The following is a 21821-nucleotide window of genomic DNA, read 5'->3' on the forward strand; positions in this document are numbered from 1 at the left end:
GAAACATTTTGAGCAATGTATAACTTTTAAGTACAGTAATAACATTTTTAACCACAATTGACTGGTCACTGAAGGCAAAAACTAGCCTCATTAAATTACACAAGAATTTTTACCACCCTCTGCAGGATTTGAAGAGTGGTAAAAGTAATAAACAAGGTAATTGACCCTTTTGGTAGCACTCATAAACTAGTATTTTGAAAGGAAAAGTAAAATTGTTAGCACTATATCTGGAAAAAACCCTTCTATCAGACATCTTACTGGCTTTCCAAAGACAATTAAGCAAGTGGGTTTGGACAACAGAAAAGATCTTTCAGCTTCATCTTCATCAAAGATGTCTGTAAAGGGCTGAGCTTGTTTTTCCTCTTGTGAAGCCATGTGTTTTCTAAGGATAGAAGGAAAAAAAGAATTTATCATAAAGTACAGTAGTTGCACGTGTAAAATGACCTTAAAATGGAACAGAATTACAAGGTAAATGGATTTGTAAAAAAAGAAAGCTTTTATAAGAAGGTACTTAGAGAACATATACAATGTACCCATCAAATGAGAGAAAACCCACTTCTGAAAAACAAAGGACTGCTGGAACAACCCCAGACCACCAGCTGTTGATGACTTCCTCATGACTCTCATATTACTTGTTGCTCTTTCTTGGTTGTTTTGTTGACTTTTTCCTTCCTGCTCCAATTACCACTCAGTTGTAACTTCTCTCTGGTCCCTGGAATGGGTCACGGGCCTGCCAAGGCCTTTGGTTTTGTGCTTCAGACACAGAAGGGTCCTGTCATGGTCAGTGGAACTCTGTGTTCACACAGGCACGTACATGAATAATACTCTGTGGAATTAAATCACAGTTCATGATCTTTTCCACCATCTTTTCATAAATCCCAGCTCTTCTAGGAATGCAGGCAGTAGCAAGTCCAATACTGCACAACAAATTAAAACCTAAACAAACTTCTAATTAAGGTAAGTTGGAGGAAAACTTGTGTGGACTTTTCAAACAAAATGGAGGCCAAAACATGAGGAGCTCGCTGAAGTTTGTCTGGAAAAGACGAAACAAAACCTCACTGTCTTTAGAGGGCCACTCCAATCTCACAGCCCCAGAAAACCCACACGCAACCATCTAACCCAGCACAGCCCCACACAACCCCCAGTCAGTTTTAAATCAAACAAAAAACTTCAACTAAAAAAAGCTGACTTCAGGATGAGAATCTGAAAAAGCTTGTTTTGAAACACCAAACATAAATGTTCAGACACTCTTGCACCAAACATTTTAATATAAAAAAAAAGAAAAAAGCCACTACATGCGAACAAACTCCCTATTGCCCCGACAGAAAACTCACCGGCTGAGCTTTACCTGCCATTCGCAGCAGTCTCGCTCCTTACCAAACCTTCACAAGGGTCTATTTCCTAACAGACAAAAACTACCACAACCAAAGCAAAGAACTAAACCGGGGCACACACCCCTCTCTACACACACCCAGGGCGATGTCCCGGAGGGAGCCTCCCTCCCGGTGGGAGCCCTGCCGTGCGCGCTCCCGTCGCCGCCCCGCGCGCCTACGCTGCCCGGGCAACGGACGCGCGCCGCCCCTGCCGATGGCTCCGCCCCCTGAAGGTGGGCGAGACAGAGGCCCCGCCCACACAGCGACGTGGGCGGGGCTGCGGAGCTGTTCCTGGTGCTGACCGCGCTCACCCGGCCGGGAGCGCTTTCCGACGGGATCAGCGGGTGCGGATGCGGTGGCGCCGCCGCCTCGCTGCCCCCGGTGTCTCGCTGCAGCCGCCGCCGAGCCCGGAGCCGCCGTTACTGGGACGCCGCGCGTGACGCGGCTCCGCGACGCAGGCGCGCTCTCGCGGCCCCCCGTGGGCGCGCCTGCGCGTTGCCGCGCGGGCACTTCCGGGTTCCCCCGGTGCTGGCGGTGGTTCCCGCTCAGCCCCGGCGTGTTCCCCCCGGGCTCCGGCTGTTCCCGGGGTGTTCCCGGGGTGTTGCCGGGGTGTTCCCGGGCAGCCCCCGCCGCGCCTCGGGGCTGCCATGCCGGTGGCGGCCGCCGCTCCCCTGATCAGCTCCGTGCAGAAGCTGGTGCTGTACGAGACCAGGGCTGTAAGTAGCGCTCCCCCCGCCGCCGCCGCAGGTCCCGGGGGATGTCCCGGCCCCCCGGCGTGTTGGCCCGGCCCTGCCCGGAGCTTCTGCCTCGGCGGGGTTGCAGCTTGTCAAAAACTACGCCTTACCTGTCTTTTTATGTGTTGGGATCTGGTTCTTTTTGGTCACACATTCAAAACATCCCAAGAACTAAGAAAAAGAAGGTTTTGAAGTTCTTGTTTTCATTGCGTGTCTGCCTCTGCGGAGCTGAGCGAAGGAATGGCCTGTGACAGAGCGGGGCCCCGCGTGTGGCTCTGCCGGGCTGGGAGTGGAGGCTGGGCCCCGCTCGCTCTGCCCTGTGGCTGCTGTCACAGCGCTGCCCCGGCCAGGGAGAGGTAAAACTGGGCAGCTGAAGGTGTCCGGAATTAATATTTGGATTGAGAATGGCTGAAGTGGTTACCACCTGCCCCGACCTGCATGCTGTTTATGACACACTTCAGTCCTCCTTGTCTGAATGGCTGGTGAAACAGTTTCCAAATTTTTCAGTCTGACCTCTGCAAATAAGCTTTTGAAGATTTTCAGCATTCCCTACGTCATGGTGCAGAAACTGTAGGCATGTGTTATTCACAGCACTTTTCTGTCATGGGCTGAGTGGATTGGAGGCTGGAGTGGTAATTGCTGCTTTGGCCATGTGATGAGCACAGTGTGAGTCAGAGGCAAATTCTTGGTGTAAATGCCACCGTGTTTACTGTTCCTTAGCTCCCAGTCAAATTTCTTTGTGTTTCATAGTGTGCTGGTTTTCTTAGATAGTTTAGTTTTTCGGTTTTAAATGTAAGTTAGGTCTAGTTTCAAATTCAGATGTTACCTGTACTGATACCAAGAAAGACAATTTATACACTGAAGCCCCTTGGAGACTTCCCAAAATATCACAGATGCAAGAATGATCTCAATATAAATAGGAATCTGACTTCCAGCTTTGCTTCTGTCAGAAGCAGGTTTGTGCTTTTGTGATAATTCCCCACTGAACAGCCTATGAAACAGAGAAGGATTAAAGCATGCAGAGTTATTGGTACAAGTAAATTTAAAAAATAAAGGTTACACTCCAGAAAGTCTTTCCAGAGTGTTACTTTTTTACCTATGCCTAAATGAATATTGAAGGCTACTTTATTTATCTTTCTCATTGTTGTTGGTAAGGGTTATTTTTTGTCCTATTTCCAGCTAAACTACTGTTATATGTAAGTAGGGCACTAGGCAAATGTGTTTTCTGAATCAGGTCCTGTATTACTCAGTTTAGTTGTTCTTGGCTCACAACTCATGCTACATCTCAACTGGGATTTGGCTTCTTGTGGCTGGTATGTGTGGGTACCTGGCCTGCTTCTCTCTGAGCTGTGAGGCTTGGTTGCTGAGAGACAATGTGCTGTGTGCAGGGCAGATATTGTGCTTTGGAGTTCTGCCAGCTATCTGCCATTCTCTGGGCCTCTCCAGCTGATGCTGTTCTTTCAGGAACCACAGTCTTTTACATCTGACCAGTGGTAGCTGGCAGTCTCTGCCTGAATGGATGGGTTTGTCCATGCTGTGCTTTGTTCAAAATTCAGTGAGGGGTAGATCCAGCAGTCCTGATCACTCCAGGAGGCAACATGGTTTTCATCAGCTGTGCAGGGCAGTGGTTTGTGCATGAGCCTGTGCTGTTTGAAATGTCTCAGCTGAGCAAGGGCATCTCAAAGCTGTTACTTCAGTCACTTATTGTGAGTGATGAAAACTGAATTCTTCCCTGAGTAAGGTTTTGTTGTTATTTTTTAAAAAGTATAAATTTAGGCACTTTGTGGTTTTATATTCAAATTCTAGTAGTTTTTTCAAAAGAAAAATTCAGTAGGACTAATTTTGGTATGATTATTTGAAAAGACCTGCTACACTTAATAAATACATAGACTAAGGGATGTTAAAAGGAAATTCTGGAGAACATCAAATCAAGCCTCCTGCTCAAAGCAGCTTCAATGAGCATATTGCTCAGGGTTGTGTGCAGCTTAGTTTTGAATACCTTCAGATACATAGATTTTACAACCTCTGCAGATCACTTGAAAGAGTTTTGTATCTCTTATCTACATTTCCCTGTTGCATGGTTTTACACAGCAGCAAGATGATGCCAAAGCTTTCTGAAGGCTAAGCAAACCTAAGCCCAGTTCTCTCAGCCTCTCCCAACACATCACGTGCTATGTCCTGTGGATCACGTGGAGAGCTCTCTGCTGGAATCACTGTGGTATATCAATATCTATCTTGTACTGGGGAGCCCAAAATTGGACTTCTGGTTTGATCAGTCACTCCTACACCTCATGCAGTGTCATGTTGTGCTGCTGTCAAATTTCTTCTCCCCGAGGTATCCCATGCCATCTCCTTTGCATAAGAGCTCACAATCATGCAGTTGCCAGCTGTGACAATCATTGGGACAGCATAAGCATCATTCAAAAATAAAAATTAACAGCTTTCTTCTGTTTCAGGTTGCTCTTCTGATTATCCTAATGCCTAATTTTTTAGACTTGCTAGATCCAGCATGTAGGATTTGGAATTGTCAGGTACAGACTAACATGAGACTGAGGTTGTATCCTAAGATTTCTGGTGCAAAGAAGGAATTATTTAAGTTGTCAGCTGTGGGAGAAACAGTGAAGTTTATACTGGTCATACAGCTTATTCCTGTAAAATCCCTGTGTTAAAACAGGAAGAGATTAAATGGATGAGGAAGTGGAAAAAGTGGAAATTGTTTACAAAGAGTTTCTTTGTTTGGGTTTCTTTTTAGATAAAGATACAATAGTATTATTGAAGTAAAAAAGGATAGGCTCTGGTAGTGTTATTGGAGTCAAATGAGAGACTGCAAGAGGTGAGGAGAGCTGAATTCATGGTGTCAATTGAATTAACAGAGAGCCAAATTCCATATTTTCTATTCATGTTTATATTTAGGATAGTTGCTGAAACCTACCTTTTCAACTGATGCCTTGGGTCAATAAATACCACAGAGATGTTAACTGTATCTCCTGATTGTCCTAGGAAGTTGAAAGCTTGCTTAGAAGTAGTCAGAAAGATGAACTGAAGGTTTTATTCAGATCAATGCCAATTATCTTTCCTTTTATGCATGTATTGATCACTGAAATGCACACCAGAGGGCACTAAAGATATTTGAGCACGATGACTAATAAAAGACAAAAGATATTTCCCTCTCTTCTTCAGGAGAAGATGGAACTTTAGTGTTTCCCCTAGATGAAGCCCCTACACCTGAAAGCTGTAGGTTAATTCACTGGAAATTATCATTCCCCTGAGACAATGTGACATTGAACAAGGCAATTTGTGTTGTTGCTATGAAGTCATGTCACTTGCCTCTCTTTCAGGATACTATGAGGCTTAATTAATGGTATTTTATTCTAATCAGGTTCTCTTACAGTCTATGTCTCCACAGTATCCAAATGACTTGCACAAGCTTATTAAGTAATGTGACAGGCATAATTACCTGGAGATATTTCTGCCCTTTATTCACCAGAGAAAACTGTGGGCATTTGTTTTATATTAAATGTAGTTTTTTCTAGTTATAATTGTAAAGATATTTATATTAAAAACTTCAAAGGTTGCATATTTAATGTTGAAGTCAATCTGTGGACAATTTGGAGAAAATTCAATGTAGAATATGATTTCACAGAAAAAACTATAGAATTTTTACTGACTTATGAAGTGCACTGATTTATATAGATGGATACCTGACACATTTTAAACACGTTTGCCTACTGGGAAACCATTAGCTATCAAATTTACTTTGAGCATGAATATACTGAATGAGGGGTGAAGAGGAAGTGAGTAACAAGAATAAAGGTATGGAAAAGGGATCAATCAGTTTAAAGTAAAAATAAAATTAAATACATTGAACAGTGAAATGACTGAGTATTTTCAAGACACTCAAGTCAAGGGTGGTGCTATGACTGGAACGTGACAAATGGAATATTTAATCCATTCTGAAGTCTTGCATGTAGGAAAGTAATTGCAAATTCAGGCAGAGGACATAAAACACAGTCTAGACTTAGAAAGATGCTGTTAGATTAACTTGGTATTATTTCACATTTTGATCTAAAAATTAGATGGCCTTTTGTATTTAAATCAATTCCTCTATTGAGATGCAGTGCCACAAGGAAAATCTCTGGCTTTGTTATGGAAGGAGGAAACTTAGTAGAGAAATTGGTAGATAAATTAGTGTGGGTGAATGAGGAATCATTTGATAGGGAGGATTTTTTTCAAGTAATGTTTTTAGGACTGATGTACTTAAGCACTTTCATTAATGTTATTAGCTCAAAATGTGGACCAGCTTTGAGTAGTCTTTTAAGGTATTGTAAACAATTAGGATAATCAGAGCACAATAAAGCAAGAAATGGTGATGATCCCCAGAAGTAGATAAAAGAAATCATTTGAAGTATAATGATATAAAAGACCATGCACCTTACAATAGATTACACACCAAAAGTTTATTGGGAGTTTATCAATTCAGAAGCAGCAGAGGAGAAGGAGGAGGATCTGAGTGTTTTATCTGAAGGAGTGGGAGGATTGAGCCGCTGATGAATTACAGCTCTGAAAAAGAGATGTGGTCATTAATGAAAAATACTAATGTATCTCAGAATAAAACCTTATATGGTATATTGTGTCGATTTACAGTCCATATTCATCTAAGAAACAAGTATTCAACCAGGAATAGATCCATTGAAGGTCCGCTGAGTTAACATACATGCTAGTGATGTCTTGGGGGGAGTAAAGGAACAGCAAGACTTCTTTAGTCTATTGAAGTGAGTGCTGAAAAGGCATCCAGTTACTTATTTTTCTGAAAGAATTCTAGCAGAATAGATGCTGAAGAGCAAATAAGTATTTAGCTAAAGAAAAATGTATAGAAGATAATTAATAAATTTAGCTGAGAATTAGAAGGGAGAATCTGGAGGAATTCTTCGATGGATTAGCAAGAGAAAAGTCCAGTTTGGGACCAAGAAGCTTTGGTTGCCTTGGGACGAAAGGAATTCACTGAATTCTGTGGGTTGTAGGATGCAGAATGGGTACCCATTCCTACATGCCCAGGGAGTGGTGCTTGGCAGCATATGTTCTCAAAATGTCTCATGTTGAAGGAGCTTCTTTTGAAGAACTTCAACAGATTATGGCAAGCAGACAGCTTTGCTTTTCCAGGTACCTCTCTTTGCACCTTATCATGTCTTCATTTCTTCATTTGATTCTGGCAGTTTTCTATGAGAGATGAAAGATAGGCACATCCAGAATTACTCTAGATCCTGTAGAAAGAAGGAGCAGAGTGGAGTTTTTACATTAAGGTGTAATTATACTATGATTCTATTTCAATGGTCAGTAAATTACATACATTCTCCCCAGGTCTGACCCATCACCTTTTCCATCTTATTTTCTGTGCCTGTTCTGTTGAGGAGGAGTGAGAGTGCAGCTGGGTAGGGATCTGGCAAATGGCCCAGTAGAACCCACTTCTGGGGTTTGTGTTTTTAGACACATCCATGGTCTCAACAGGCATAATTTTCAAGCTTTTTGTCTATGATCATAAGTGTTTTATTAATGCTATTTGCAGATTTTAAAATTGACTGTATTAGTGCACTGCCTATATTTCAACTTGTATATTTTTGTATTTTACATACCTTTCCTGCTGATTAGGCTGTTTGTAGTTTTTTAACTGAAGCTTGAAAAAGTTTTTTGCTATGCTAGCATTCCTTAATCATAATTAGTTTATACAAAGAAGCAAATCATAGTTATAGACTCAGAGTTCTAAGCAATCTTAAAGGAAAAAGGGGAAAAAAAAAGAAGTGAGCAGAATGTTTGATTTCAGAACTAGTATCCTGCCATTAAAAAAGCCAACAAATCGCAGTAAGAAGTCTTTTTATTTTGTTTAGGCTCCTTTTAGAAGAAGCTGTTTTGTTTGCTTTGGCTGAATCAAAAGATTGATAAAAGATGGTGTAAAGCCTTTCAATTAGATTGCTTTGGTTAAAACTCAGTCCCAGGTGGAAATGACTAATGACTGTTCCTATCTTGTGGTTGCTTAGTAATAATTGTGCAATAAATTAAGCTTCAGTCCAGCTCTTGTAGCTGCCTGGTGTGTTGCCATGGTTGGTAAAATGTGCTTGTTAACAAATTTCAGCAAAGGCCAGGGGCAGAGTAAACCTGGAAACAGCATGAGTCACCTCAGGTGTGGTTGGTGGGCTCTGGCCAGAGCAGGGTGAGGGAGCCAGCAGTTTCTCCTGGAGTACTCTTCTCTGGAAAAAGTACTCTGTTGGTCAAGGTTACCTGTTTATCTAAATGCACTGGCTGTGCTGTGGAGTGGAACACAAGTGTCTTGAGACACTTGGAAATGCTTCAAATTATTCAGTTCAACTTAGTAATAAACAGAATGAAGTAATAAGTATAAATACTCCCAGAAAGGTTTCTATAGCTTTTTCTCTTTTTTTTATTGTAACAATTTCTGTTAATCAAAAGAATTGTAAACACTACAGTGCATTTTAGCTTTGATTAATTTTACAATTATATTACAACCATAGAAATTTATTTGCTATTACGTGCTCGGTGTTGTGTTGACTTGATATTTTTCTTTATAATTTCCTAGTATTTGTGTGTTGGGAAATATAATTGCAGCACATGTCACTAATATGGTTTTATTTGTGCTCTGTGTCATCCAGTAAGAGAGACCTATTTATTCATTAGATGCATAAATTAGGTAGCAGAAACAGCTAATGCTGAAGTATCTTTTTTGTGTATTTTTTTTCTTCATCATTAATTTTTATACAATCTTGTTTTTCTTTCAGATCTTGAAGGTTGAATATGAGTGGGCATATCAGATTGTTTTTCACATAATTTTGAGCTTATTAACCAGTCCTAAAAACTTCCCAAGCAGAGGTCTATTTTGGGTTCCTAGTTATGAACCATTACACAGATTCAAAAGTTTTTGCAGATATTTCCTTTATTATTTCCATAAGAATATCCTCTAACATGCAGTGGATAAAATGCCCATTTGCTAAATAGAGTTTTCTCATTGCCTGCCTTACTTTAAATCCATTGATGCTCAGGTTTGATGCTGCTCTCATCTGATCTTCCTTAATCCATTACACAGTCTGGCTCTCCAGCTTAAACCCTGTAAATTAGTCTTTAAATTACTTCAGAGAGCCTGTTAAGTACCATTCATTATAGTGGTTTCTTCCTTGGTCTGCAGGTACAATTACTCCTCATGTAATCTAACTCTGCTGCTGTTCTAAGCAGCAGCAGCAGCACCTAATTCTGGTCCTGTAGCTGTAGCCTTCTATTGCAGCTGCCAAGGTGATGTGAGTGATGCATTCCTCATAGCACTTCTTTATGGCTTGTTGGTTAATTAAAATGGAAATGAAGAAGTATGCAGCTGAACTTCCTTAAGTAATAGCATTTACAACTCTATATCTGCCTCTCTCTCTCTTTCCCTCTCTCTCTCTCCCTCCCTCTCTCCCTCTCCCTATGTGTTATGTGTATTCCAATTCTAAATTGTGCTCTATGGTCCAAACTGCCATTGGGGAAAGCATCTTAGAGTTGTACTCTCCTATTTTTATTTGGTACTATTTGCTGGTAATCATAGGTGTCACTTTGGGAAGAAATTGCACTCATTTAGTGTTCTGGACATAGTGGGACATCACTGAGCTGTACTGCAGTATTATGGAATACTAAGAATTGTTTACCTTTAACTAACGGTTTTATACTTATTTAACTTATCATCTGAGTATTGCAAATATATTTCCCTCTACCCATTCAACTTTGCTGCATAAGAAGAAAATGGTGTAATGGCATGATCAAAGCAAGTGTCTGTTTGGGTGATTTGGTGTCTCTTGCTGATGGTGAGTGATACCAGCAGAAGAGCTGTACCATTTGGTGCCATGCACTGTCCTTATGATTTTCCTCCTGGGAAGCAAGAGGTTGGCATAAGGGATCCCCTGAGGAGGCCAGACTGGGGAGCCTGGGCTGTGCACTGCAGCACATCATTGCTGAAAAAAACTGTAGGAAATGCTTTGCTGTTGCAAAGTGCTGCCTCAAAGGCTTCAGTGAAGGAGTGTTGTGATGGCACATGAATTTGAAGGGCCTGCTTACTGTCATTTGGAAGTAAACAGCAAAAATTGCCACTCAGCACAGTCATGTCAGTGTACAAGGTGGAGCCAGAAGTTGGTGGTGTTTCATTTTATGGCTTTTAAAGTTAAGTATTTTATTTTCCTCTTTAGAACTTACTGAATGTCTATGTGCTTTTGTGAATTCAAGGAATCTGAAGAGGGCTTTAAGTTTTTTCTTTCACCTTAAATATTTTGAGATTAAAGATGTTTCTTAGCATCTAATTGGCATAACTTATGAAATGGTAAGGTTTGTATGAATATGATTATTGATTTCCTTTCCCACATCCTAAATCCATGTGACTCTCAGAGTTAAGAGCTAATGCATAGATCCACATGAATTTGCCATGCTTTCCTACTAGGCTGAGCATTAATAATGAGTTCCACCTTGCTGTGCTAGCACCACACTGATGAATGAGAAAAAACGAGAGCTGCTTTCAGAAAGTCAGTCCTGCAACCTGTGCTTATTGTTAATTCCTCTAAATGTAAAAATAAATTTATAGTTTGATCTTACATGAAAAATGGGCATACTACATGTTTATCTGTGGTCGTTCTTATATATTTTAAATGTAAAATAAAGCTAATGGTTTTTTTAAACAGTCGTTAACCAGAAAATTTTAGTTTTCTGGAAGAACATTGTTGAGAAGACTCATAGCAAGTATGAATAAAAATAGAAGAAAACTTGCAGTAATGAAGTACTTAAAATTTTGTAGTGTTTAGTATGGATCAGGAAAATAAATGGAAAGGAGTACAATATAGCAACAGTTTTAGATCATGAAAAGTTAAAACCTCATTTAATTTGCTAAATTTTACAAAGCAAGCGAAAAGACAGTAATGGCTGGGGCAGGGTATGGTTGGACAGTACCTGGTGTAAGCTACAGTTTATTTTCTCTAAACAGGTTTTAACCTTTGATTTTAATTTTTTTCCTCCTTGTACAAAGGAGAGAAAGAGGTCTTTTAAGTTGTAGAGGTTATTGTACACAAATGTACCTAACTAAGATGCTGATGTCTAAACCAGTTTATTAACAGTCCATATGGAATATTGCATATTTGATGTTAGTAGGAATGGATCTAGTCTAGACAATATGTAAAGGGCATTGCTGATGTCTTCCATGACAGAGTCTTCGTTGCTTTATCTTGTACAATATTCTGACTTGTTTTGTTGGTTTTCTTCTGTGTAGAGGTATTTCCTAGTTGGAAGTAATCCTGCAGAAACCAAATACCGTGTTTTGAAAATAGATCGCACTGAACCAAAGGATTTGGTTATAATTGATGACAAGGTAAGTGCCTCTGTATTTACTTGCTGGGTGCTTTTCCTAATTGTTTCAAATAATGCTGGTTACTTGTTGGTAGCACTGAAATGGAAAACAAAGAATGTAGAGCAGGCCTTTGGTTTATTGTATATTTCACAGATTAAGCAAATTCTGCTATTCTCTGACATGAAATAACATTTGTCTACCAAATCAGTAACTTTTGTGACTTTTTATTTTAAAGCATGTTTATACGCAACAAGAGGTGAGGGAACTTCTTGGTCGTTTAGACCTGGGAAACAGAACAAAGATGGGGCAGAAGGGCTCTTCTGGGTTATCCCGAGCTGTCTCTGCTTTTGGTATAGTAGGTAAGTGCTTTGATTTTATAAAATCTTCTGTTTTCCTAGGAGATGAAGGGTATTGTGGCATGCTGTATATCTTTCTGTCTCCTCCCGATTTTATTTATTTATAAAACTAAAGAGGATTTAGAAATTTGTCATGCTCAAAAATAAGTAAGTTTCTGTGTATTTTTTGAAAACAGTGGTCAATACAGGGAAGAAAGTTGCCTAACCAGTCTTTTCTCTGTCACTAAGGGACATATCTAGGAAGGAGCCAAGCTCTAGAAACTTGGTTGATATTACCAAACTCAGCTGATCTTAAAATACAAATCATGTGGAACCTGGCTTCTGAATTTCAGAGCTCACAGAATGCTATTTAAAAAGAAAATGAAAGGCAACATCCTTTATTAGGCTATATTTCTTTATCACACACTATTCAGAAAGATGACTTTTCTTCTTGGTTAACTTCTTGCAGTGACATATTTAAAGATTTCTTTTTCATGTTTGAGCAAGTATAGCTGACTGGTATGTCAGCTGAATTTTAAAATGCTGCTCAGCTTTCTTCAAGCATTGTTTCAAGGATTTAATAGCTTCTAAATTCACCTGAAAGTCACTACTTTCCTGCCTATTTTCAGATAACTGAGGTCAGTATATTGATGGCTGATGTCTCTAAAGTAAATGTTAAGGTGTGCTGTGACAGCTCTCAAGAATACTTTGTGGTTTATTAATCAATATACACCTGGACATTTAAAGCTAAAACTGTAGAGAAAGTGGAGGATGCAATTACTTTAAAGGATGCTCCTGAATTTTGCATAACAATTGAAACATAATAAAATTCTATTCTAATCCAAAGTGGCAAATTAAGAAGACTTTATTCTTCATTCTTTTTGCCTGTGAAGCATTTTTGGAGCTTATCAATACATCCAGCTTTTCAGAAATTCCTCAGATGGTGTTTGTTTCTTACTGATTTAAGAGTATTCATAACATGGGGAAACCTAAAGGAGCTTCTAACAGCCTTGCAGCCTTGGGGGCTTTTTTGCACAAGCCATCACTGCTCACTGTCTAAATATGTGATAAATGTTTGGTTGCAAAGTAGTTATAATCAGTTAAATTTTTGCATCCCAATGGTATGATTGTTTATATGTGCTGTTCAAAACAGGAGAGTTTCTATTCTGTATTGGTTAACAGATTTGGTGTGTGTATTTCTAGATGGCTCTTTAGAAGTAACAGACTCTCTATCAGATTATATACTTCCAAATTACATGAGTCAGACCATATCCGTATAAACATGTAATTTGAGGGAATGCAACTGGTTGTTTATTTCTGCCTCCTGGCTCAGGTCAGAAGAATAGGGCTATTTTTTCTAAAATTGTAAAGAACAGCTTTGTTCTATGCTCTAGTTAGTTCATTAACCAGATGCATTACATTCAGTGTACTCAGAATGGGGGTGGTGATAGGCTGAGTTGTGGTTTATTGTGTAATGTTTAAAAGTAGAAATTGCTTTTAAAGGGAGGGAACTAGGCAAAGAAGAAAGGCTCAGTTCCTTATCAGACTTCGGTATAATGTTTGGTGAAATTCTAAGGGCAGAGGCTGTTCACATAAGTGATTTTAGTACCTGGAGGATACAGGAAGAACTGTTTCTACTATTTAACAGCTGAAATTCAATAGTCTACTTCAAATGGAAGGTTTGTTTCTTATTGTCAGCAGGGCCTCCTGTCTTTGTGTAGGTGAGAGCATTTTTCCAAGGGGGGCTAATAAGGTGGAAGGAAAGATTACAGTTCATTCGATCACGTTGCAGCCTCCAGCAGTGACAGGGAGGAGAATGTGTGCTCTCCTCATCCTTCTTTACTTTGTAATGCAAAGCTAAAAGAACCGAGGATAAATGCAAGTAAAACTATGAATTCTGAGGGTCCATTTGTATCATGTTGTCATCATCATCACCTCCGTCTCCAAACTCATTTATTTGTTGATAGTGCAGTAGTGAGTGAGTTTCAAACTCTGAGCAACCTATCAGAGCAGTTACCTCCAATAGCTAATTAATGTAATTTATTACTTATTAAAGCATATTACTGCTGTGCTGTACTGTATTAGTAACACTTTTGAGTTCAGGGGTGGTTATGTATTTCTGTTTTTCACTTGAATTCCTAGATTTGTGTTGTATTTAAATGTTTGTTACACTTTTTCCTTATCATATATAATAGAGGTATGTAAAGAAGGCACTCCATAAAGAAGAATGGATATACCCTGCAGAGAATGAGGGTGGAGGCTGCAGAAGCCATCTTTTTATAGTCAGTAAAACCAGACAGTGCCTGTTCTACCTTTTTAGCCTTCTGCATTTCAGCAGGGTCAAGTGTTGATATCAGAGAGGGGAAACAGGGAGAAAAGGAATACCCCTGACACTCTGAATGGCTGATTTGGGGAAGATGCTGCTCTAGTCAAGGAATTCAGTTCCCTGCTGTTAAGGAGAGAGAGCACAAAGGTGTTGTTTTACCCACAACTCCTTTTGCTGTTCTATGTCCCTTTCTAGCAGAGAATACATGAACCTGAAAGTCTGAACCTGGAATCTGGGATTCTTCCTTACCCTGGAAAATTAACCTTTTGGTATCTGAACTAGAGTATGCCTCACTCTGAATAGAGTCCTATCTATCAAAAGCAAATACAATTATGTTAAGTAGACAGAAACATAGTCCAAATTTTCAGTGTCCAAACTGCTATCTAGTATTAAAAGTACCCGCAATGGGAGGGGAAATATGTAAAAACTATTTATTTCATTGATTAATGGGAGTGAATTTTAAGACTCTGTGTGTGTGTGTGTGTGTGTGTATATATATATATATAACATTAAGAACAAATAAAAATTCTTTGAAGTCTTGAGGTAAATCTGATACTGAGTTGCTGAATATGTTTTATCAAATAAACATGCAACTGAAAGCATTTTAATGCTGTTTCAACAGGTTTTGTCAGGTTTTTAGAAGGCTACTATATTGTGTTAATAACAAAAAGAAGAAAAATGGCTGATATTGGAGGTCATGCAATATATAAAATAGAAGATACAAATATGATCTACATTCCAAATGACTCTGTAAGAGTCAGTCATCCTGATGAGGCCAGGTAAATAATGCTGGTAATCAGTGTGTACTTTTTGAATATTTTCTAAACAATGTTGAACTGCAACTGCAAACTTCAGTCATGGGTTTTTTTGTATTAGTATGTCATAGTCTTCTAGAGTTTGTTGTCCACATCTCCATGTTACAGATAAGTTTAGCAAATCTGCACCAAGAAGTGTCAAATACAAGCATTGCTCCTGCAAGGGCAAAGTAATGCTAATATTGTATAATTTGGGGCACTTTGTTTCTTTGTTTAATAGCTCTTGCATGATGTTAATCTCACCTAAGAGATCTTTTGTGCCCTTCAAAAGTGCTGAATAGATTTTTAAATGATTCTGTGCTGTTGGAATCTCATGAATGTTACAGTTGTAAAGGGTGGTGAAAAGATTCACTGGTAAGTTTAGCTACTTCTTTCTTTTCAGAGACTTTTATATGAAGAGAGAAATTTGAGCCTTTATGTTTTTATCAGGGTAGAGCAACTTTGCTTCTATGAAATAGCAGGCAACTGGTTTCAATAAACTGCTTTTCAGTCTGTATTAAGTGTGAATAGTAAAAAAGTGATGGTTTATGATAAACTCATATCAGGTAATGAACCAAGCCAGTAGTAAATATTAAAAAAGCTTCCTCTTTAAGATAGGGTTGATCACAGACTTCAGTCTCTCTGCTTAGTGTGCAACAGACCATGTTATCTACCCTACATATTTATGGTTGGCCATTTTATTATTCATAGACAATGTAATGATTTCTTCTGGGAGTTTGCAAGGCTATGACAGATTTTACTAGACATTTCTTTTCTTGTTCATTTATTTGAGAGTAATTGAAAAAAAATACTTCTTTTGTTGTATTTTTGAGAGTTTTCTTGTTTAAGTCCAGAAAAATTTGATGTGCATAAGTGGAAAATAGAACCACAACTTTACAATTGCTTAAAGAAACAGAGTATATATATGAAGATACATTAGTTTTGGTTGTTTTTTTGGTTTTTTTTAAAGGATATTTGATTTATTTCATCCATTTGCTGACATTCTACAGTAATTACCTGTCAAAACAATTATGGTAAGATAGGAAGGGAACATTGGGCAAGAATCAATATTCATGTGTAGTTTCTTCTGTGATCCTCTGAATGACTTCTTATGGTCTGTCTGGTTAAAATGATAACTTTTCATACAACTTGTATTATTTTGCTAGGTATCTGAGAATCTTTCAAAATGTGGACCTTTCTAGCAACTTCTATTTCAGGTAGGTATTAGTTACAATTCTTTTTAAAAAAATGTGCACTTACACTTGCTAGAAGACTATAGGTTTTGTTTTTGATACCTGAGGCTTTTGGGTTTATTCTGGAGAAATAAGACACATGATCATGCTGCTTGTCCATATTGATCTGTGTATTTTGAACCTGCTTTCTCCTTTAATCAACTGGCTAGGAATTCAGTCTCCATTAGGTTAAAAAATATAAAATTATTAATGGCATGGAAAAAAGTAGGCACTGAAACTACTGTTTCCACTGGCTGCTCAGCCTTGCCAGATCATGTACAAGTTCTCTCTTTGGAAAAGTATTATGGTTGTCTTATTATTTATTATTTATTGATTTAATTTTCCATAAATAAAGCTATGCCTTGATTCAGGAGCAAAGGTAGAGAAATAGGTCCTCATTTAAGAAACACTCTGTGTATGGTATGTCTTTCATAGGGCTTTCTAGACATTGCAATTCTCTTGTTTGTTTCATAAATGCCATACCTAAGACAAGTTTCTGTGTCCCAGCTACTATTAAGTAAGATTTGTGGGACAGCACAAAAATGGGAGAAATGTGATGATAAACCTGGTAGTAGTAGTTAGAAGATTTGAAGACTGAAAAAAACCCCAAAAAATCCCTCATGCAATTACCTAAAGGTGTGTCAGTCTTGAAGATGCTTCCTCTTGAAAAATGAAGGGTTTTTGTCACAGCTGAATCTGTCGGGAGAAAACTACCCAAGTTTTATGTGTGTTTCATGCTTTTCATGTGAAATACTTTTTATAGTATAAAACCTGAGTTTTTCTTCCATCCATTGTCTCCCAGCCCTAATATTATACAACTTCACCCCCCCCACTACCTCCTTTGCTTGGGGATGACAAATTTGTACTGTTCTCATGATTTTACATAGAAGGGAAAGGAGAAGATTCTTACATGACTCTAATTAACATGTTTATTATAAAATGAATCACAGAAAGGTTTGGGCTGGAAGGGACCTTACAGATCATCCAGTTCCAAACCTACTGCACTCCCTACAGAATTTCTTCCTAAGTCTCTCCAGTTTTAGTTTAAAACCATTCCTCCTTGTCTAAATACCATCTGTCCATGTAAAAAGTTGCTCTCCTTTTTTATTAACCCCTTTAAAGTAGGGAAAGCCCATAGGGAGATCTTCCCAAAGACTTATTTTCTCCAAGCTGGAACTGTAGAATTAAGATAAACTACATATTTAAAATTTCTTGAACAGAAAAAAATAAGTAAGCAAATGACTTATACAAAAGTATGTTTTTGGCACAAATCCTGTGTGGCATAAATGAAAATTGCCCTACTGGCAGACAATTTACTGTTTATGTTTTATTTTTCATTAAAAGAATTTTTTTCATAAAACAATTTTGTGCTATGTGTTTTAACTGCATATTTAGCCTGATTGTCACTTTCAAAAGGAGAAACATAGGATGGTACTAATATTCTTTCTTATTGTTTAGAATCTTTTTCATTTATCAGCTTCATTTAAATTGTTCTTGGCTAAAGCGTAATAATTCTGCATGATTTTTACATAATTCCTGAAGAAAATTAGAAATCAGTTACAAGAAAACATTTGATCTGAGGGGAGAGTGGGGAAGCAGCCTGAATATGTCTCTTGCTGGGATCCTGTTTAAAGCTTGTGTTACATGCAAACAGAGCATGTTACAGACTTTTTTTTTCCCCCTAACAGACAGGTCATGAAATTATTATGGAAATATGTGGATGCATGGGTTAAACTTTGTTATTATTCGTAATAAATCTAAATGTCTAATGTTTAAATAATTTTTTAGATCTTTAATGAATATCTAGAACTTATGTAAGGGCCAGTAATCACTGATGCTGTTGTAGACTAAAATGGAAATATATCAGTATTTGTGTTTTAAGTGTAGTGTACATTTGCTTTCTCCTTTGGAAGAAACCTAGTAGCTTTAAAAAATTAGCAATTGGTATAGAGTGTTAGTAAAAGAGATATGAGGTGGAAAATTTGTAACTATTATGGAACTAATGATAAAAACCCTTTTCTTAATTCAGCAGCCCACTGCCTTAATATGCATCTGTGCTGCAGTCATAAATTTGGGGGCAGATACGATTTTTGTGGACCATATTTTTGACTGTTTTGAGTTCAGATAGCAGTTATCAAGTAGCAGCACTTAAATCTCAGAACAGCAAGGTTGTCAATGTATATAGATATTTCTGGTGGAATAGCTTTTTTTAAACCTCTGGAATGCTTCTAGGGACATGGTGAATTAAGTTTCTTGATATGCTTTGTTCAAAAGATATGTTTAGTTTTTAGTTAAAAGAAGAATATAAACACATTTTCAGTCTTTGTAAAAGGTAAACAGTTTCTGTGTTTGTAGAGCTTCTTTTGGAAATCATTTGTATCATTTGCTATTTTAGAATCAGAATCTGTGTATATTGTTCAGAAGTCTTTTCTATAAAATGGTACTGTGCTAAATAGAAGTACAGATGGCAAGTAAGGGCTTTGAGAAAATTCTTCTGCATCTACAATTATTAATAAATGTTAACTGTCTTTCAGTTACAGCTATGATCTATCTCACTCCCTTCAGTATAATCTTACTGTCCTGAGAATGCCACTTGAGATATTAAAAACTGAAACAACCCAGACCCGACAAGAGAGTTTTGATATATTTGAAGATGAAGGACTTTCAACACAGGGGGGAAGTGGTAAGAAAACACATCTAATTAAACTGATGTTGGTCATGAGTGCCTTTGAAATATGTTCCACTTAGGTTTACTTTTGAGAAGCATTCATGTTTTCTGTTGGTCAGCAGTGTCCTAACAGTTGTGAGTTAATAAAAGATTTTGTAAAGTGCCAAATACATTTCAATTTGAACAATGTGGTTTCTAGATGTGTGTAGTCATTGTTTTAAGTTACATTGCAACTGAGGAAGATGACTGAGCATTCTGACATTTTTCAGCAATTGATTACTCAACTGACTTCTGAGTGTCCCAACAGGGATGAGTTACAAGAAGAGTGGGAAGCAATAACTGATTAAGTACCAATAAATTGTTTTATATTGGAGAATATTGACAACAGAGGAACTGTATTAAGTTAGTATCATCTTACTGTAGTAACCCCTGTCAAGAAATGTAAGAAAAATGACTCATTTTGGTTGGAAACTTCAGCCTTCAATTTGGATCTAACATATTCATAGGACTGTAAGGATAAGCAGCCAGAGAGAAAGAAAAAAAGGAGAGAAAATAGTCCTTGTACACATACACAGAAAGTTTCTCCTGAAATTCTTAATAATGGATTTTATTCTGTTGAATGAAACCCCCTTGCCCCCAAGAAGAAGATATTAGTAACATGGTCATATATATCAAGATACCAGCAACTGGTTATCAGATATGACAATATCAGAAAGGACCATAAGGAATGAAGAGAGTAATAATTCCTCTTCTGCAAATACTCTAGTCTAGAGGATCCCTCAGGAATCCTTACAAGGACACCATCTCTTCTATGTCTTTGTATATAAAGACTAGGAAATGAGGATGCCCTAACTTTGACCCCATCAGTACTGTGTGCTAGTCACATATCTATTAATAGAATGTGTGTAACAAATAGCCACCTGTCATTTAAGTCTCACCAAAGTAATGCTGCTAGTAGTAAGAAAGAAGAAAAATTGCTGGCTAAGTGCTTGTGACCAGCTTCTGCTGACTGTCTAAACTCCTTCATGAAAATATTTTGGTTGCATCAATTTTCTCTGGACTTACAATAAGTGGTGTGTGGGTAGCAATAGTTTGTTCCACAGCTGCATTTTCACCTGCAGTCTGTAAGAAAAACTCCTTTTTCCTCCAGTGGGACATTTGACTGCTGTAGCTGTCTGCTATAATTGGCATTCATACTGCTACATGTAATATAATCTGTCCTGTCAGAAACTTCATTTGAAAATGTGTGATAAAATAGAGGTGAAAGAATTTTTGTCCTCTTTCTTCTCTTTTAAGTTTTAGATTCATTCAATTCCCTCTACCACCTTCAGTGACAATTGTCATCTTGGTCCTGGTATTTGTAACAGAAAAATACTCTGATTTCAGATATATCAGAAACAGAATTTTAATTGTAGGTCTACCATAGCTGTGTTTCTTGGTTTTAGTACAAATTAGGAAAAATATGTTGAATTGTGTGAAACAGGATTGATGTGCATGATCTTCCAGAACCTAGTAGGTAATTAGATGTGACCCAGAACTGAGAAGCTTATAAAGTCCTCCTGTAACAGCATTTTTGCCTAAACTGGAATTCACAACTTTATTTCCCTTATTATCAAATCCCTTGATACTAGTATGTAGAGATCTCTTTTCAGTACTGAAGTATATCAGTAACTTCTGCAGAAAGGCACTCAGTCACAGCAGTGACTGGCAGCTATAGAAAAACTGCAAATAAATGCTGGACTTCAGCATGTGCCTGAAATCATCTTGTGTTGGGCAAACCTCAAGGATGCCAGTAAATGATACACTGAGTTGCAGTCAAGGGAAAATCAAAACAAAGATCCAACCTCCTGGATTTTAAAGCAGGGGAGCTTGTTTCTTAATTGCTAATGCATTTTCCTTGTAACAACTTTCTAGGCGTATTTGGGATTTGCAGTAAGCCTTATGAAAAGTATGTGTGGAATGCCAAACTTCTGGAAGCAGTAAGAACTGCTGTTCATCGTGACTGGCTGCTGTATATTATTCATGGATTCTGTGGGCAATCAAGTATCCTTCTACTATTGTAATGAATTTTGGTTTATTTTGAAAAAACTCAGTTTGAACATTATTTCTTTGTCATATAAATACTATTTAATTTTATACTGTTACTGTTTGGCTTTTATTTTCATTACCTTTTAAGTAAGAAATACAATTATTTTAAGAGGGCCCCAACACAGGTAGACTGCATTTTCAGTGAGGCTCTTTTTATAAACATAGAGCTTAGTAGTAAAGAACTTGAGAGGACTTTTAGGCTCAGCTGTATTTTTTCGCACATGTTTGGGGAAAGCGAGAAAAGCTAAGCAGAACTGAATTGCTGACTGATCTAGTTTCAGCTGTGTTTAAACCATGACATTGTCATAGAAATGCTCTCCTACTAATCTTCTCTAAAACATTTCTTAGTAACTCAGATTTGCAGAAATTCTTGTATTTACTGTCTTTCTGTTGAGGATGATGTTAGAACTTCTACCCTGCTGTGTGAAGTGCACTAGGACATGTGAAACTCTCTTTTGTGACTATATACTATTTTAAGTGGTTAAATAGGTCTGTGTACATTGTAGCAGGAGGAACAAAAGTCTAAATGCATACCACAGTTCAAGGAAATGTCATGTTATATGTTAAGAATTTAGTGTATTACAAAGACACTCTGTTTTATTCATCAACACTATGATGTTAACTTAAAATTTCTGGGCAAGCCAGTACAATTATGAAGTTAATGTTAGTGGTGTCTACAAAATTTGATTTTATTTTTTTATGATTGTAAGACTGTTGATCATTGGCTTAGTTCCCAGACAAAAAGCTAGATCTGTTTTTCTATTCCACTATTTCATCTGTGGTCTTACTTAATCAAAGCCGGATCTGACCACCAGCATTATGCCTGCAGCTGCTTAGTGTGTGAGAAAATGTCTTAACTCTTTCATGTTTCTCCCTTATACTGAGGAAGCAGTGATAGTCACACTAG

The 21821-nt window shown here is 37.9% G+C and overlaps 2 protein-coding genes across 2 annotated transcripts in view; one reads left to right on the plus strand and one right to left on the minus strand.

Annotated features, from left to right (window-relative positions):
* Window positions 1-1910, minus strand: part of AK9 (adenylate kinase 9) — a 60565-nt gene extending 58655 nt beyond the window's left edge. The window contains exons 1-3 of the mRNA XM_079298693.1: window positions 1676-1910; window positions 1335-1401; window positions 259-1033 (exon numbers count right to left, since the gene is read on the minus strand). Coding sequence (XP_079154819.1) covers window positions 259-627 — 369 coding nt within the window. The 5' untranslated portion in view covers window positions 628-1033; window positions 1335-1401; window positions 1676-1910. The remainder of the gene's footprint in view (window positions 1-258; window positions 1034-1334; window positions 1402-1675) is intronic.
* A 68-nt stretch (window positions 1911-1978) lies between these two features.
* The window catches only part of FIG4 (FIG4 phosphoinositide 5-phosphatase), a 48488-nt gene continuing 28645 nt past the window's right edge, over window positions 1979-21821 (plus strand). Inside the window, exons 1-7 of the mRNA XM_079298695.1 lie at window positions 1979-2089; window positions 11394-11492; window positions 11707-11830; window positions 14755-14911; window positions 16093-16143; window positions 18693-18841; window positions 20741-20869. Coding sequence (XP_079154821.1) covers window positions 2021-2089; window positions 11394-11492; window positions 11707-11830; window positions 14755-14911; window positions 16093-16143; window positions 18693-18841; window positions 20741-20869 — 778 coding nt within the window. The 5' untranslated portion in view covers window positions 1979-2020. The remainder of the gene's footprint in view (window positions 2090-11393; window positions 11493-11706; window positions 11831-14754; window positions 14912-16092; window positions 16144-18692; window positions 18842-20740; window positions 20870-21821) is intronic.

The sequence above is a fragment of the Erithacus rubecula genome (assembly GCF_903797595.1).
Source record: "Erithacus rubecula genome assembly, chromosome: 2".
In the NCBI taxonomy this organism is placed as follows: Eukaryota; Metazoa; Chordata; class Aves; order Passeriformes; family Muscicapidae; genus Erithacus; species Erithacus rubecula.